Source organism: Rhinoraja longicauda, chromosome 12 (genome assembly GCF_053455715.1).
Source record: "Rhinoraja longicauda isolate Sanriku21f chromosome 12, sRhiLon1.1, whole genome shotgun sequence".
Classification (NCBI taxonomy): domain Eukaryota; kingdom Metazoa; phylum Chordata; class Chondrichthyes; order Rajiformes; family Arhynchobatidae; genus Rhinoraja; species Rhinoraja longicauda.
Window position 1 is genome coordinate 8,110,449 of NC_135964.1, and position 17,705 is coordinate 8,128,153.

The window sequence follows — 17,705 nt, forward strand, 5'->3', positions numbered from 1 at the left end:
CAACATGTCCCATCTACACTCGTCCCACCTGCCTGCGTTTGGCTCATATCCCTCCAAACCTTCATCCGTATACCTTGCCTACTCGTTTACAGTATCAGCTCTACTCACTCAAGTAATTTTGGACATCTTCCTTGGTCCAATTTCCCCCTCCTGCCACGGCCAACAATTCATGTCTCTGCTGCCCACATTAATCTTGTTGGATTTTGTGGGACCAAACAATGTTGTGGGACCAAACTTTTGCGGTGCTGGCTAGAAGGGCCAAATGGCCTCCTCCTGTGCCTATTTTCTATGGTTCTATTTTCTATTAACTCCAATCTGGGATCCATCACAGTATCAATCAGAAGATCACCTGGTCATCCTAATTCCTGATTCTTTTGTGCGATTTTACATCTTTTCATCTCTCTCCTTTTCCAAGGAGCTTCAAGGCTAAAATCAGGTCTTGGGCTAGAGACTTTGATTTAGAACTGAATCATTTTCAATGTCTCAGTTCGCTATTTCCCAATATCAGCCAGAGTCATTTCCATAAGAAGCATAGAGTGATATAGCGTGGAAACAGGCCCTTCGGCCCAACTTGTCCACACCAACCAACATGTCCCATCTAAACTAGTCCCACCTGCCTGTGTTTGGCCCATATCCCTCTAAACCTGTCCTATCCATATACCTGTCTAAATGTTTCTTAAACATTGCAATATTATTGCCCCAATTACATCCTCCGCCAGCTCATTCCATACACCCACCACCATTTGTGTGAAAAGGTTATCCCTCAGGTTCCTATTCCATATTCCCCCAGTCACCTTAAACCTATGTCCTCTCCCAACATCGTAATTTATTAGCCAAGTATGTTTGGCAACATATGATGAAATTGGCTAGCCATGCAGTCATACCAAAAAAGCAACAAGACGCACAACTACATAAAAATCTGACATGAACATCCACCGCAGCGGCTCCTCCACATTCCCCACTGTGATGGAAGGCAATAAAGTCTTATCTTCTTTCCTCCGTCTCTCCCGCGGTCGGGGGAGTCGAACCATCCCCAGTCGGGGCGATCGAAGCTCCCGCAGCCGGTGATCGAAGCTCCCACATCAGGGCGATCGAAGCTCCCGCAGCCGGTGATCGAAGCTCCCACATCAGGGCGATCGAAGCTCCCGCGATTGGGGCGGTCGAAGCTCCCGCGGCTTGGAGCTCCCGAAGTCGGTCTCTCACCAGGGACCGCGAGCTCCACATTGTTAAGGTCCGCAGGCTCCCGCGGTCGGAGCTCCCGAAGTCGATCCCAGACAAAGGGATCGCGAGCTCCACGATGTTAAGTCCGCAGGCTCCCGCGGTTGGAGCTCCCGAGGTCCCAGCAAGAGGCCACCAGCTCCACGATGTTAGGCCGCAGTGCAGACAGAGATAGAACATTGACAAAGTTGCATCTCCATCGAGGAAAGAGATAAAATATGTTTCCCCCCACCAACCTCACATAACACAAAACTAAAGATAAACTAAAACATGCATTTTACAACAAACTAGAAACATAAAGAAGGAAAAAGACAAGACAGACCATTGGCGAGGCAGCCATCATCCGGCGCCCCCTGGTGGTCCCCTCTGGTACTCAATTCCCCTGCTCTGGGCAAGAGACTCTATGCATCTGCCCAATCTATTCCTCTCATGATTTTATACATCTCAGTAAGAACTCCCCTCATCCTCACGCATTCTAAGGAATAGAGTCCTAGCCTGCTCAACCTCTCCCGATAGCTTAGGCTCTCGAGGGCTGGCAACATCCTCGTAAATCTTCTTTGTACCCATTCCACCGTGACTAAATCGTTCCTATAACATGGTGCCCACAATTGAACACAATCCTCTGAATATGGCCTCACCAACATCCTATATAACTGCAACATGACCCTCCCAACTTCCATTCTCGGAATGTTGCCTGCCTTAATCTTTTCAAGAGTAGAGAACACAATGGGAAACAAAGAGATGAGAAGGGAAACACAGAAGGTTGCAGAAAGTGGAAGACGGTAGAAATTACTATCCTTTAAGAGAGACATAGACCGCAATCTGAAAGTAAGCATAGGAGCGAAGAAAAAGTTGAAAAGTCAAGCAAAGACACTGAGAAGGTGAGAAGGATAGAGAAAGCATTGGAGTTTGACTAGATTGTGTTTGTTTACTTTTCCAAAACATGGGGATCTCCAATGTCTGCCTGAGTGGATTTTAAACAAATTATTTTCTGTAAATCTATGATTCTGACCTTGAAGTAATCTCATGTATGGATCATTTAATAGTCCTTGCATTTCTTTAATGAGGAAATATAATCATGCATGGTACAAAGATGCCAGTGCAGTTTTGAAAAGGTTACATTGTAATATGTCTGCCCTTCTATTCACAGGAGACTGTCAAAGATAATTCCCTACTGTTCATGCCAAACGTTTTGAAAGTTTATCTGGAGAATGGACAAACTAAGTCATTTCGATTTGACAACAGCACAACAATGAAGGTGGGTGTTTGGCCGAGTGGATGACGTGTTCAGACAGCTTTTCCCAGTTCAAGCACATTGGGAGATGACTAATTCAATGTATTTAGGCACTCAGCTTTTACAAATAGTCTTAACTTGTGCCTCAATAGCCTTGTGTTTAAACATGTTTTTTTCCCTCTGGAGTTCCCAAATGAACCACATCAATAACTAGTTCCTTCGAGTTGCTTGTGCCTTTGGGCTGAGTCATTTTTAGTCTGATGCCAACATAGTAGGTGCAGTTAATTCTGTTAGTAAAAGTTGAAGAGTGAGCTCTTTTTCATTGTTTGCATTATTAAAGAGACATCGGCTCTTGTGTCTAGCAAAATATCACTCCAGAGCATCAATCAGTCGGGGAACTACTCAGCCAGAAAAAAAGGCAAACTTCTTTCAACCTACGAGCTGTTATGAATGAATGCATGAATGAATGAATGAATGAATGAATGAATGAATGAATGAATGAGTTTATTGGCCAAATATATGCATATACAAGGAATGTGCCTTGGTGCTCCGCTCACAAATTACAACACAAACACACAGTTAACAATTAAGAATAAAGCATAAACACATCAAAACAATAAGGATACAACATTACGGTCTAAACATGTGGGTGAGAATAAACCCGAGCAAAAAAGAGACTACAGACTCTGAGTGAGCGGATGCATGGCAGATGCAGTTTAATGTGGATAAGTGTAAGGTTATCCACTTTGGTGGTCAGAATAGGAAGGCAATTATCTGAATGGTGTCATAGTTAGGAAAAGGGGACGTACAACGAGATCTAGGTGTCCTAGTGCATCAGTCACTGAAAGGAAGCATGCAGGTACAGCAGGCAGTGAAGAAAGCCAATGGAATGTTGGCCTTCATAACAAGAGGAGTTGAGTATAGGAGCAAAGAGGTCCTTCTGCAGTTGTACAGGGCCCTAGTGAGACCGCACCTGGAGTACTGTGTGCAGTTTTGGTCTCCAAATCTGAGGAAGGAAATTTTTGCTATTGAAGGCGTGCAGCGTAGGTTTACTAGGTTAATTCCCGGAATGGCGGGACTGTCATATGTTGAAAGACTGGAGCGACTAGGCTTGTATACACTGGAATTTAGAAGGATGAGAGGGGATCTTATTGAAACGTATAAGATTATTAAGGGGTTGGACACGTTAGAGGCAGGAAACATGTTCCCAATGTTGGGGGTGTCCAGAACCAGGGGCCACAGTTTAAGAATAAGGGGTAGGCCATTTAGAACGGAGATGAGGAAAAACTTTTTCAGTCAGAGAGTTGTAAATCTGTGGAATTCTCTGCCTCAGAAGGCAGTGGAGGCCAATTCTCTGAATGCATTCAAGAGAGAGCTAGATAGAGCTCTTAAGGATAGCGGAGTCAGGGGGTATGGGGAGAAGGCAGGAACGGGGTACTGATTGAGAATGATCAGCCATGATCACATTGAATGGCGGTGCTGGCTCGAAGGGCCGAATGGCCTCCTCCTGCACCTATTGTCTATTGTCTATTGGAAGGTATTGCACCGAGGAGTCCCCTGCAACCTGTTCCTCGCGCGGTTCACAGACTCGCCAGCCGCCCGCCACTGTTGCGGTCTGGAAGAGTCTGTGTTCCACGTGTACATGGAGTGTGTGAGTCTGTGTGCCACGTGTACATGGAGTGTGTGAGTCTGTGTTCCACGTGTACATGGAGTGTGTGAGGTTGCAGCCCCTGTTCCAATATCTAAAGGGGCTGCTCCTTGCCTTCTGGCTGGACTTCACACCCACCATCCTCATCTTTGGACACCCTGTGCGTAGGGGAGAGGGTAGGGCCAAGGATGTCCTGGTCGGGTTTGCTCCTAGGCCTGGCCTGCATCTAGCCTTGTCCAATCTCTTAATAATTTCATGTTTCTATAAGATCCCCTCTCATCCTTCTAAATTCCAGTGAATATAAACCCAGTCATTCATCATATGTCAGTCCCGCCATCCCGGGAATTAACCTGGTGAACCAACACTGCACTCCCTCAATAGCAAGAATGTCCTTCCTCAAAACTGCGCACAATACTCCACAAACTAACAAGGTTTTGCAAAGAGTAGACCAGAGAGACCGCTGAGATAATGTATCCATAAGTATCTTTAGCTATGACTTCTTTTTTTGTGCACTCCACCTTTTGCAGCAACATTAATCCACCTTCTCAATGTACATTTAGTACTGCAAGGGAAAATAACAGCTTTTCATTGGGATTGATATGATAAAGATAGGCAGCATTATAAAGACTGCAGCGTTAAATTACAGAGGCATTCATATATTGAGTAGATAGGCAAAGCAGTGGCAAATGGGTTTACATTGCTGGCAGATGTGAGGTCACCGACGTTGAACCCTGGGTGTCGTGGTACACCAGTCATTGAAAGTAGGCATGCAGGTGCAGCAGGCAGTGAAGAAAGCGAATGGTATGTTGGCATTCATAGCGAGGGGATTTGAGTATAGGAGCAGGGAGGTTCTGCTGCAGTTGTACAGGGCATTGGTGAGACCACACCTGGAGTATTGCGTACAGTTTTGGTCTCCTAATCTGAGGAAAGACATTCTTGCCATAGAGGGAGTACAGAGAAGGTTCACCAGATTGATTCCTGGGATGGCAGGACTTTCATATGAAGAAAGACTGGATAGACTCGGCTTGTACTCGCTGGAATTTAGAAGATTGAGGGGGGATCTTATAGAAACTTACAAAATTCTTAAGGGGTTGGACAGGCTAGATGCAGGAAGATTGTTCCCGATGTTGGGGAAGTCCAGAACAAGGGGTCACAATTTAAGGATAAGGGGGAAGTCTTTTAAGACAGAGATGAGAAAGTTTTTTTTCACACAGAGTGGTGAATCTGTGGAATTCTCTTGCACAGAGGATAGTTGAGGCCAGTTCATTGGCTATATTTAAGAGGGAGTTAGATGTGGCCCTTGTGGCTAAAGGGATCAGGGGGTATGGAGAGAAGGCAGGTACAGGTTACTGAGTTGGATGATCAGCCATGATCATATTGAATGGCGGTGCAGGTTCGAAGGGCCGAATGGCCTACTCCTGAACTTATTTTCTATGTTTCTATGTTTCTATGAACCGAAGCAGGAAAGGACTGATTACTTGCTAAATGGAAAGAAACTGAAATTAGTGGAAGCCTCACAAGGACATTGATCATTAAAGTATGAAAATTATAAAAAAATAAAGAGTGTCCCCTCATCGTGAGACGATGAGGGGACAGATACTATTTAAAGTGTAGGTTACACCTCAGTGTCAATAGTCAATATCATATCATATCATATCATATATATACAGCCGGAAACAGGCCTTTTCGGCCCTCCAAGTCCGTGCCGCCCAGCGATCCCCGTACATTAACACTATCCACTAGGGACAATTTTACATTTACCCAGCCAATTAACCTACATACCTACAATAGTCAAGTTTATTTGTCACATACAGATAAATGTGCAGTGAAATGAAAGATTACCCACAGTCCAAAAATAAGACCAATAAAAATAAGCAATAAAAATAAGCAATGACACACACAATCATAAACCAACACCAAACAAAAAGAAACATCCATCACAGTGAGTCTCCTCCAGTCACCTCCTCACTGTGATGGAAGGCCAGAATGTCTTTTCTCTTCCCCTGCCATCTTCTCCCGCTGTCAGGCTGTTGAAGTTGCCATGTCGGGGCGGTCGTGGCTCCCGACATTGAAGCCCCCGCCGGGCAGAGAAAATCTCACCGCGCCGGACGGTGAAAGGTCCGCAGCGGGCCGACCCAAGCCCTGCAAGTCGGGGCGGGTGAAGATTCTGCCGCTGCCGGAGCTCCCGATGTCGGCCCCCACCCAGGGGCCTGCGAGCTTCCGACGTCCACATGGCCCATGGCCGAAGTAGCCTCCGGAGGCGAGTCGCAGCCACTCCCGCAGCGCCACCACAGCCTCCGAAGGCAGCCAGCTCCGCAGATAGTAAGTCCGGTCCGCGGGCTCTGTGAACCAGAGCCCAGGTGGTCCCAGCTGGAGGCCGCCAGCTCCAGGTGTTTGGCCTCCAGTGTGCAGCCCTGTATGTTGTATCAGAGGAAGGATATGTATATTTGGATGAAGTGCAGAGTAGAGTTGCTGCAACGTTAACTGGTGTTGCACTCCCTGAATTTGGAAAGCTAAAACACGGGTTGATGCCGTTTTCAAGGTAGTAAGTAGAACCAGCTGGGTAGAAAGTGAAACCGAGGACAAACAGGAATTATTGAAACATTAGAACCTACCTCATTGGTGACTCTCGGACTATCTTTGATCGGACTTTGCTGCCGTTACCTTGCACTAAACATTATTCCCTTATACTACATCTAAACCCTGTAATGTATGTATTGCAATCATGTACTGTAATCACTTGTTGTCTTTCCGCTAACTGGATAGCACTCAACAAAAGCTTGTCACGTGTGACAATAAACTAAACTAAACTAAAGAGTGAAGTTTGGTAATACTTCTACTTACAGGAGGCATTGGATGTTTGGAACTGTTTTCGGCAAATTACATTGGATGCTTTGTTGATTGTTCATTTTAACTGATATATTTTAGCAGTCCAAACGTTAACAAGGAATGGGCAAATGGCTGGACTATGGAATGAAGCTACAGATTATGCCCCAGCCATGATCTGACAGTATGACAGAGCATGCTGGTGGATGTTAAATGGCCGCCTCCTGTTCCTCCTACCTGTCCTTATTTGAACAGATAGCATCATTGATTTGGCTCTGTGAGAAGCATTCTTACAAGGCAGGGTTGTGCATTCAGTGTTGATTTAGACCCCAAGCACATCATTTGACTTTGAAGTCACAGTTGAAGGGCTGGATAGTCAAAGATGATCTTTCAAGTGATTTACTGCGTCAGTGATATCAATGCACCATGCTGACTGCCAGCTTGCCTGGAGAAGGATCTCGAGCCGAAACGCCATCCATTTCTTCTATAGACAATAGACAATAGACAATAGGTGCAGGAGGAGGCCATTCGGCCCTTCGAGCCAGCACCGCCATTCAATGTGATCATGGCTGATCATTCTCAATCAGTACCCCGTTCCTGCCTTCTCCCCGTACCCCCTGACTCCGCTATCCTTAAGAGCTCTATCTAGCTCTCCATTGAATGCATTCAGAGAATTGGCCTCCACTGCCTTCTGAGGCAGAGAATTCCACAGATTCACAACTCTCTGACTGAAAAAGTTTTTCCTCATCTCCGTTCTAAATGGCCTACCCCTTATTCTTAAACTGTGGCCCCTTGTTCTGGGCTCCCCCAACATTGGGAACATGTTTCCCGCCACCTTTTGGTGTCTATCTTCAGTGTAAACCAGCATCTGCAGTTCCTTTCTACTGTCACACGCTGACTGCCAAGGCAGGTTGAAGCAGGTTCATGCTAGACGTGACCGGCGCCACATCGACTTGTAAATGTCATTCTTTCTAGGCAGCATTTGCGGAGGAATGACTCTGTTTTTCCACTGCTCCTGCCAATATTATTCTCACTTCACCAGCACCACGTGAAACCAAAGAACCGATTATCCATCTCATCACTGTTTTTTGGACTTGCTGTGTGCAAGTTATTTGGCTGTAAAACAGTGGTTATTCTTTCAAAGTCATGTATTCATTGTAATCTTGAAGATGTCAATATGCTTCATAAATTCAAATGATTTCTCTAGGCTCTGCATCAACCGAGCTGAGATGACTTTGATGCATAGCACTGTGTCAGCACTAAGCCAGAGGTGCAAATCTATAGCCTTAATCAACTCAAATTCCAGCAAAAATGTGTCGATCAGGTATCGTGTCATCTGCAGTCGGTCCACTTAGTACACAGTGAACTGAAAGTAATCAATATTTTATGCTGCTAACCTGGAAATATTTGTATAATTAGTCTTAATCAATATTAAACAAGATTTCTTGTTGTCATTTTATGTAATATTGATTAAGTGAAGTGACATAGGTTTTCAGAATGCTTCCAGGAATTATGTCTGCATCTTGGCCAACAAGCTCTGGGCATGTTTCCATTTCCCATTTGCTGAATTTTATCTTTTGATTCTTTCTTTTCCAAAGCCTAGAATAGGATTGGTTCAGCTAGCGCACATACAGGACTCCTCTCATGTGCCTGTTCATTATTTCACCCCGTGAGTGCATGTTTCCAGACTGTTTGAGCTTGCTGGATATCAGAGCCTAATCCTGCTCACGATGGGACCTTTGGCCATTTAATGTCATGTTATGCTGGTGTTAAGGATGTAATATTTGGCAGGTCATTTACTTTTGATTGTGGAATGTTATTGCAAACTTCTTCAGAAACTAGTTCCTCTGCCAAGGAGTCACATTATACACACTGTGCAACTAATATCTGCCTCCTGGGAGATTATCCAGCAGTTTAGTTTATTGGCACGTGTGAAAAGCCTGGTACAATGTCTATGTCCAAGTCATTTAGATATATCACGACCAGCAGGACCCCAGCACGAATCCCTGTGGAACTCCAGTGGTAATTGACCTCCAGCCTAAATAACATCCTTCTGTCTTCTATTGGTAAGCCTGTTCTGAATACGTACAACCAAGTCACTGTGAGTCCCATGTATCTCAATCTTCTGGATCAGCCTACCATGGGGGACTTTATCGAATGCTTGCTGAAACTCATATAGACAACATCCATCGCCCTAACTCATGTGTCACCTTCATCACCTCCTCAATAAACACTGGAATTTAGAAGGATGAGAGGAGATCTTATCGAAACGTATAAGATTATTAAGGGGTTGGACACATTAGAGGCAGGAAACATGTTCCCAATGTTGGGGGAGTCCAGAACCAGGGGCCACAGTTTAAGAATAAGGGTCGAAGGGCCGAATGGCCTCCTCCTGCACCTATTGTCTATAAACTTGATCGTGTTAGGAAGCCATGACCGGCCATGTACAAAGCCATGCTAACTCTCCTTCATTAGCCCATTCTCTTCTAAATGGGAGTGAAACCTATCCCGAAGAATCCACTCCACTCCACTCCACTAGCTTCTCTACCACTGACATCAGACATATTGGACTATAATTCTCTGCATTATCTCTACTTAACTCCTTGAACAAAGTAACAACATTGGCTGCTCTAAGCTCTTCTGGGCTCTCACCTTGTGGCTGGAGATGATGCAAAGATATTCGCCAAGGCTCCAGCAATCTCCTTCCTTGCCTCTCTAATTAATCTGGGATAGATCCTATCTGGAGATTTATTTGCTTAATGCTCTTCAAGACCCCCAACACCACCTCCTTTTCGATTCCAAACTTCCCCTGCACATCAGATTCCTCCACACTGATCTCACTCTCCTCCTTGGTAAATACAGGTGCAAAGTACTCGTTTCGTATCTTGCTTACATCCTTTGACTCAAAGCACAAATTGCCTCCTTTATACTTGAGCAGCCCTGTGTTCTCCCTGGCTACCCGCTTGTTTTTAATGTAGGTACCAAAAGCCTTGTGATTTTCTTTAATCTGAATCACCAAAGCCATTTCATGACTCCTTTTAGCCCTTCAGATTGCCTGCTTCCTTCTTGCTTTATATTCCTCTAAGGCCCTGCCTAATTTCATCTTCTGAAACCTCAATACTTCCTTTTTAGTTTTCACCAAATTTTCAAGGTTCCCTTACCTTGCCATCCCTGTATCTCCTTTACTGCAACATTCCGATCGTGAACTTTGATCGACTGGCCTTTAAACGACTTACGCATGTCAGATGCCGACTTTCCAATAACAACTACTTCCAATTTACGCTTCTTAACTTGTGCCAAATAATGTTGTAATCTGCCTTACTCCTGTTCAGTACCTTCCCCCAACATCCAGACATATTAGGTGGTGCAGCGGTAAAGTTGCTGTCTTGCAGTGCCAGAGACCCGGGTTTAATTCTGATTAACGATGCTTGTCTGCACGGCGTTTGTACGTTCTCCCCGTGACCACGTGGGTCTTCTCGGGCCCCTTTGAACGACCGAGTCGGTTCCGACCTGCGATCCCCTTATACTAGTTCCATTCTGCTCACTCGGGACAATTTGCAGAAGCCAATTAGCCGACAAACCTGCACACCTTTGGAATGTGGGGGGAAACTGGAGCACCCGGAGAAAACCCACGGAGGTCACTGGAAGAACATACAAACTCCGTACAGACAGCATCCATAGTCAGCATTGAACCTGGGTCTCTGGCGGTGTGAGGCAGCAACTCTACCGTTGGGCCACCGTGCCCTGGTGAGAAGTCTAGCTTATTCAGGGAAGACCACTCAATATAAGAATGCATCAGTGGTTGCCAACATCTGTGCAGAAACCAACAATGGCAGTGTATTCCAAGGCCCGAGATACCACCTTCCATTGGATTCAAAGTCAGCAAAAATCATGTATTTGCAAATAGTGCCTGGCTGATCTCTATGATGTTCAACGTGGTTGATACCTGCTGCTGCTGTCGCCTGAGAGAAGGTGCTGTGGCAAGGAATTTGAGAGTCAGGGTGCCCTTGACTTGCACAGGGGAAGCCATGCCGGTACCAGAGCAAGGGTGCAAGTGTCAATAGACAATAGACAATAGGTGCAGGAGGAGGTCATTCGGCCCTTCGAGCCAGCACCGCCATTCACCATGATCATGGCTGATCATCCACAATCAGTACCCCGTTCCTGCCTTCTCCCCATACCCCCTGACTCCGCTATCTTTAAGAGCTCTATCTAGCTCTCTCTTGAATGCATTCAGAGAATTGGCCTCCACTGCCTTCTGAGGCAGAGAGTTCCCCAGCCTCACAACTCTATGAGTGAAAAGGTTCTTCCTCATCTCTGTTCTAAATGGCCTACCCCTTATTCTTAAACTGTGGCCCCTGGTTCGGGACTCCCCCAACATCGGGAACATGTTTCCTGCCTCTAGCGTGTCCAATCCCTTAATAATCTTATATGTTTCAATAAGATCCCCTCTCACCCTTCTAAATTCTAGAGTATACAAGCCCAGTCGCTCCAGTCTTTCAACGTACGACAGCCCCGCCATTCCGGGAATTAACCTAGTGAACCTACGCTACACTCCTTCAATAGCAAGAATGTCCTTCCACGAGTGTCTTAGGAGAAACCTCAGTGATTACCGCCTTTGAAAACCTGAGCCTGTGTCTGAATCAGAGATAGACACAAAATGCTGGAGTAACTCAGCGGGAGTGGCAGCATCTTTGGTGAGAAGGAGTGGGTGACGTTTCGGGACGAGACCCTTCTTCAGACTGAGGGTCAGGGAAGAGGGAGACTGGAGATCAGAGGGCTCCAGGTTAGATATGGTGCATTAAGATTCCGTGTGAATCGGCTTCCCTCACCAACGGCATATCTGCGCTTCTTGTGCTAAGATTCCTGACCAAAGATAATAGAGCAGAGCAAGATAGACCACTCGACCCTAAAAACAGTAGTATGTCGTGGCGCCATTTTAGTAGGCAGAAACTTGCAGAAACATATAAAAAATAAAAATAATAAAAACCTGTGAATTGATAGATGAGATATATTCTGCATTTTAATGGTATCATCATACATACTGTTCCCCCAAAACACTGATTACACTGCGAGAGGATAGCAAATGGTGGGATTTGCTTACTAAAATGGCGGATGCTACGCTCCTTTGCGTACTACACTTAAGTATAGGTGATTTCAACGGAGTGGTTCATCTTGCTCCTCTAGTATCTTTGCTCCTGACCCACATTGAGTGGCCAGTCATACACATACCAATGTCTTCTGTAAGCAGTAGGGCAGAAGGCAGTAGGGCCGAATGGCCTTCTCCTGCACCTATTGTATATTGTCTATTGTAATGGAGCTCTTCCAGCAGTGCTACTGCTGAGGAAACATTTAATGGGAATCTCAGCAGCGAAATGCTGGATGAAATACTGTCCATCGTAGCAAATTCTATGGACCTTGGAAGAAATATCAGTGGCTGGCAGATGGTTATGAAGCTATCCCATCGGGTCTGCCAGTGCCACCAATGTGCCTTGAAATATTGTTGAAAACAACAAACTCACTTGATATGTTCCGACTTGAAGTAAAATAATCCCCTAATGGATGCATCTTGGAGCACTTAGCTTCAATTTTCGATGGCACAAGCAAAATATGTGCTTTGCAAGAGTGACATCATTTGGTTGACCGAAGATAGACACAAAATGCTGGAGTGGCTCAGCGGGACAGGCAGCATCTCTGGAGAGAAGGAACGGGTGACGTTTCAGGTCGAGACCCTTCTGAGAGTCAGGGGAGAGGGAGACTCAGAGATATTTAAAATTTTGAGAGGGACGGACAGAGTTGACGTGGGTAGGCTTTTCCCTTTGAGAGTGGGGAAGATTCCAACAAGGGGACATGGCTTCAGAATTGAGGGACAAAAGTTTAGGGGTAACATGAGGGGTAACTTCTTTACTCAGAGGGTGGTGGTTGTATGGAATGGGCTTCCGGTGGAAGTGGTGGATGCAGGCTCGATTTTATTGTTTAAGAGTAAATTGCATAGGTATATGGATAAGAGGGGATTAGAGGGTTATGGTCTGAGAGCAGGTAGATGAGACTAGGTCAGAGAAAGTGGTCGGCGTGGACTGGTAGGGCCGAACGGGCCTGTTTCCGTGTTGTAGTTGTTATATGGTTATATGGTTGTTATATGGAAGGGTAAGGTGTGAAAACGAGACATCAAAGGGGACAAAGCTCAAGGGGAATGGAGAATAATAGATCATTGTTAGGTGGAGAAGGTGACAATGAAGAATATAAAGATAACATTTAATCAGGAAGACAGTCAGACTGGTCGGAGAACTAGGGTGGGGAAGGGATGAAGGGTTACTAGAAGTTAGAGAAGTCAATGTTCATACCGCTAGCTTGTAACCTGCCCAAGCGAAATATGAGGGGGCTGTTCCTCCAATTTGCGCTGGGCCTCACTCTGACAGTGAAGGAGGCCCAGGACAGAAAAGTCAGTGTGGGAATGGGAGGGGGAGTTAAAGTGTTTGGCAACCGGGAGATTATGTAAGTTGAGGCGGACAGATGTCCCGATTGCTAAACAATGAACTCCCCTTCCCATTCCCATTAACCCGGATCTGCAGTTCCTTCCTCCTCTTTCGTTTGACCGGTCATTGACTAAAGGTTGCGAACTCATGCGAACTATAACTGAGAGAATCAAGTTTCTTCGTCCCCGAGATTTCCCCCAAAAGTGATGATCACTTTTCTGAGCCGACCAGTTCATCTCCCAATTCCCGAGGAAGAACATCGGTTCCCACATCTCCCAACTGTGCATCAAAATCTACCACACGGCTGGCCATCCAATTCATTGCTACAAATGCCACTGAAATGTGAAAATAATAATGTGGCACAGACACAGAGGAATCATTGAAGGGGTGTAAGAACAAACCCGAGGCAGGAATAGCTTACAGAACTGCTGGAAATAGCCTGGTGACTTGCTATTGCATCTGAATCCTTTGTAATTGCTTCCTCAGGTGGGAGTTAATGATTTGAGCTCTGTGCCTAATGCCAGCGGCTGGTGCTAATGATTGGTGTAGGCGAGAGAGACTTTAGCTTTGAGTGCCGAAGAAGGACTGCCTATTGAAAGTCGGAAAGAGATGATTTTGTTTGTGCTCTGGCACAGCACTCTCCATGACAACATTCACACGACATTATTTATTGTCAGGTAAAAGAAAAATACCAGTTTACAAAATGGCAGGAAAGTACACACAAAAAATGGTTATTAAAAACGCGTAATGCTGATGATTGTTGCAAACAATTTAAAACATATCTGGTTTGGAATTTAGCCCCTGTCTGCAGTACCAAATAGCTACATAGTCATGTAAGTGTGTTGTACTCCTAGATTCATTCCATTAGAATCACTGGTGTGGCTACACAGCATGTTTAATGCCATCATTTACGGATTAATTTCCGGGCAAATGAGAGGAGATCTTAACGAAACATATAAGATTATTAAGGGGTTGGACACGTTAGAGGCAGGAAACATGTTCCCAATGTTGGGGGAGTCCAGAACAAGGGGCCACAGTTTAAGGGGTAGGCCATTTAGAACTGAGATGAGGAAAAACTTTTTCAGTCAGAGTTGTGAATCTGTGGAATTCTCTGCCTCAGAAGGCAGTGGAGGCCAATTCTCTGAATGCATTCAAGAGAGAGCTAGATCAAGCTCTCAAGGTTAGCGGAGTCAGGGGGTATGGGGAGAAGGCAGTAACGGGGTACTGATTGAGAATGATCAGTCATGATCACATTGAATGGCGTTGCTGGCTCGAAGGGCCAAATGGCCTCCTCCTGCTCCTATTGTCTATTGTCTCTGTTTAATGCCATCATTTACGGATTAATTTCCGGGCAAACGTTTCCAGGAAATCACGCGTGTTATCCATGTACCTGTCAAATGTCTTGTGGGGTTGTGCTGGACGTGCCAGGTGGGCCGAAGGGCCTGTTTCCGCGCTGTATTTCTAAACTAAACTAAAGGGTGTCGACCCGAAACGTCACCCATTCCCCTTCTCTCCAGAGATGCTGCCTGTCCCGTTGTTACTCCAGCTTTTTTGGTTTAAACCAGCATCTGCAGTTCCTTCCTACACGTTTAATATCACTATTGGAATGTGAGTCTGATTCCATTGATGGGGAAGCGGGAATGTGGGAAGTGGCAAACGGGGGTGAGAGTTACAGGTAATATCCAACTCCAGCAGAAACCTTATATTTTCTGCAACAGACAGAGAAATGCCAGAAATGCTTGGCAGGTCAGGCATTATGTATGGAGAGTGAAAGAATGTTAACCTTTCAGCTCAATGACATTTGGTTATTCAGAACAAGCAGGTCTAAGGTGCAAAAAGAGGAGAGGGGTGGAGAGGAGAGAGAAGAGAGAACAAACAATTACTGAATGGAGACCAAGAGAGATGGAATGACTCAATGGTACTGTTGCTGGATGAGAGACAGAGATGAATTGACTAGTGGAGAGGTAAATAGAGGAGGCGGGATGAGAACGGACGAGAGACTGAATGCTGAACCTGTGGGACAGAGAATACAGCAGTTGCTGATAATATCCAACCAGCCAGGCAGCCTCGGCGCGCAAAGAGAAGCTGTGTTAACATTACATCGGAACGAACCAACACAAGCTGGAGCTTGTGAGTCCCAACACAAACTGGAAAGGCTGGCTATCTGAAATGGTCCCATTTAGTATAAGATTATTAAGGGGTTGGACATGTTAGAGGCAGGAAACATGTTCCCAATGTTGGGGGAGTCCAGAACCAGGGGCCACAGTTTAAGAATAAAGGGTAGGCCATTTAGAACGGAGATGTGGAAAAGCTTTTTCAGTCAGAGAGTTGTGAATCTGTGGAATTTTCTGCCTCAGAAGGCAGTGGAGGCCAATTCTATGAATGCATTCAAAAGAGAGCTAGATAGAGCTCTTAAGGATAGCGGAGTCAGGGGGTATGGGGAGAAGGCAGGAACGTGGTACTGATTGAGAATGGTCAGCCATGATCACATTGAATGGGGGTGCTGGCTGGAAGGGCCAAATGGCCTCCTCCTGCACCTATTGTCTATTGTCTATTGTCTACAGGGTCCCCAGCGCTGTAATGTGCCATACAGGGAGATGGGATGCTACTGCCTTCACCTCACTTTGAGATCATTTTCCACCAGGCTTATAACTGCTCAATACAACCAACCACACAACTTGTTCCCACCACCTTTTATTTAATTGCTTTCCAGTCATTTTGCAGGGTTTTGCTTTCTCCAGCGTCTGTCATGCATAAGATAGCTCAGCGTTACCATGGAGACCGCTCTTTGGATGCAGCATAGCATCCCTTTATGAATAATGGTTGTGGATTACATTCTGCCGCAATAGGATGAAATTCTGTCCTTTCACTTAAAACTACTCATTAGCTAAACCACACAAGCTTTCTGACAAGTTATTTTCTGTGCATTTTTGTGGCGTTCTGTAGAATTAAAATGGCCAGGCTGACTCATAGAACTCTGAACATACAATGGTACAGCACAGGAACAGGCCCTTCGGCCCACAATGTACGTTCCAAACATGATGCCAAGTTAACCTAATCTGCTCTGCCGACACATTGAGCAGTAGAGTTGCTGCTTACAGCGCCAGAGACCCAGGTTCGATCCTGACTACAGGTGCTGTTTGTACAGAGTTTATACGTTCTCCCCGTGACTTGCGTGGGTTTTCTCCGAGATCTTCGGATTCCTCCCATACTCCAAAGATGTACAGACTTGTAGGTTAATTGGCTTGGTATAAATGTGAAATTGTCCCCAGTGTGTGTAGGGCAGTGTTAATGTGCTGGTCGGTGCGGACTCGATGGGCCGATGGGCGTGTTTCCATGTTGTATCTCTAAACTAAACTAAATTAAACTAAACTAAACTAAACTAAACTAAACAACATGATATATTTCTCTCCTTTCCCTGCATATCCATGTACCTGTTTAAAATCCTCTTAAATGCCACTATTATATCTGCCTCCATTGCCACCCATGATAGTGTTCCCAAGCCGTGGGATCAGCCACAGGACTACCCCTGCCCCCACGATGTCTCCACTGTCTTGTGTGCATGCCACAAGTACAGTCGGCAAGTCGTTGGTTCCAGCGGCTTTAGGGCTTGTCTACCTAGCACGTGAAGCCTGGGTTCGGCGGATTGCGCGGGGGAAACCACCAGAAGGTTCAACGGGCAGAAAGACGATCCCAGCAAAGCGCCATGGAGCGCAAACAGGACAGAGTGAGACACTTCTGACCATCTACTGCATCCCGACCTGTCCCCAGCCGCCTCGACTATGTCTTGCTGCTGGGGCCTGATAGGTCGGGACGAGAGAGTGAGGTCGACGATCTGCGCAACTCCCCCTCACTTAAATCCAAGTCACGCTCAAGTCATGACTTCAACCTCGGCCAGCATCCCGCGGCTGGCAGCGATCCCAGTCAGCGGTCGAAATAATAAGATTGAAAGTGAAGTCACGGTCATCTTCAAACCCGAAGGACCAACAACAACATAGTGTTCCAGCCACCCGCCATATTTTGTGTCTAAAAATACTTGTCCTTCACATCTCCTTCATCTTAAAGCTATGCCCTCTAGCCTTTGACAGTTATACCCTGGGGAAAATATTCTGAATGCTTACTCTATTTTACATGGACTTGGACCCCAAGATCCCACTGCATATCAATGCTGTTGATAGCATTGTTGGGTCTTTATTCTTTGGAGCGTAGAAGGTTGAGGGGGGACTTGATAGAGGTTTTTAAAATTTTGAGAGGGACGGACAGAGTTGATGTGGGTAGGCTTTTCCCTTTGAGAGTGGGGAAG

At 45.7% G+C, this 17,705-nt stretch overlaps 1 protein-coding gene across 6 annotated transcripts in view; it reads left to right on the forward strand.

Moving 5' to 3' along the window:
• Positions 1–17,705, forward strand: part of frmpd4 (FERM and PDZ domain containing 4) — a 583,956-nt gene that overhangs the window by 509,964 nt on the left and 56,287 nt on the right. For all 6 annotated transcript variants that reach the window (XM_078408967.1, XM_078408968.1, XM_078408973.1 and 3 more), the window contains one exon: positions 2,369–2,476. In XM_078408967.1, the coding sequence (XP_078265093.1) occupies positions 2,369–2,476 (108 nt within the window). The remainder of the gene's footprint in view (positions 1–2,368; positions 2,477–17,705) is intronic.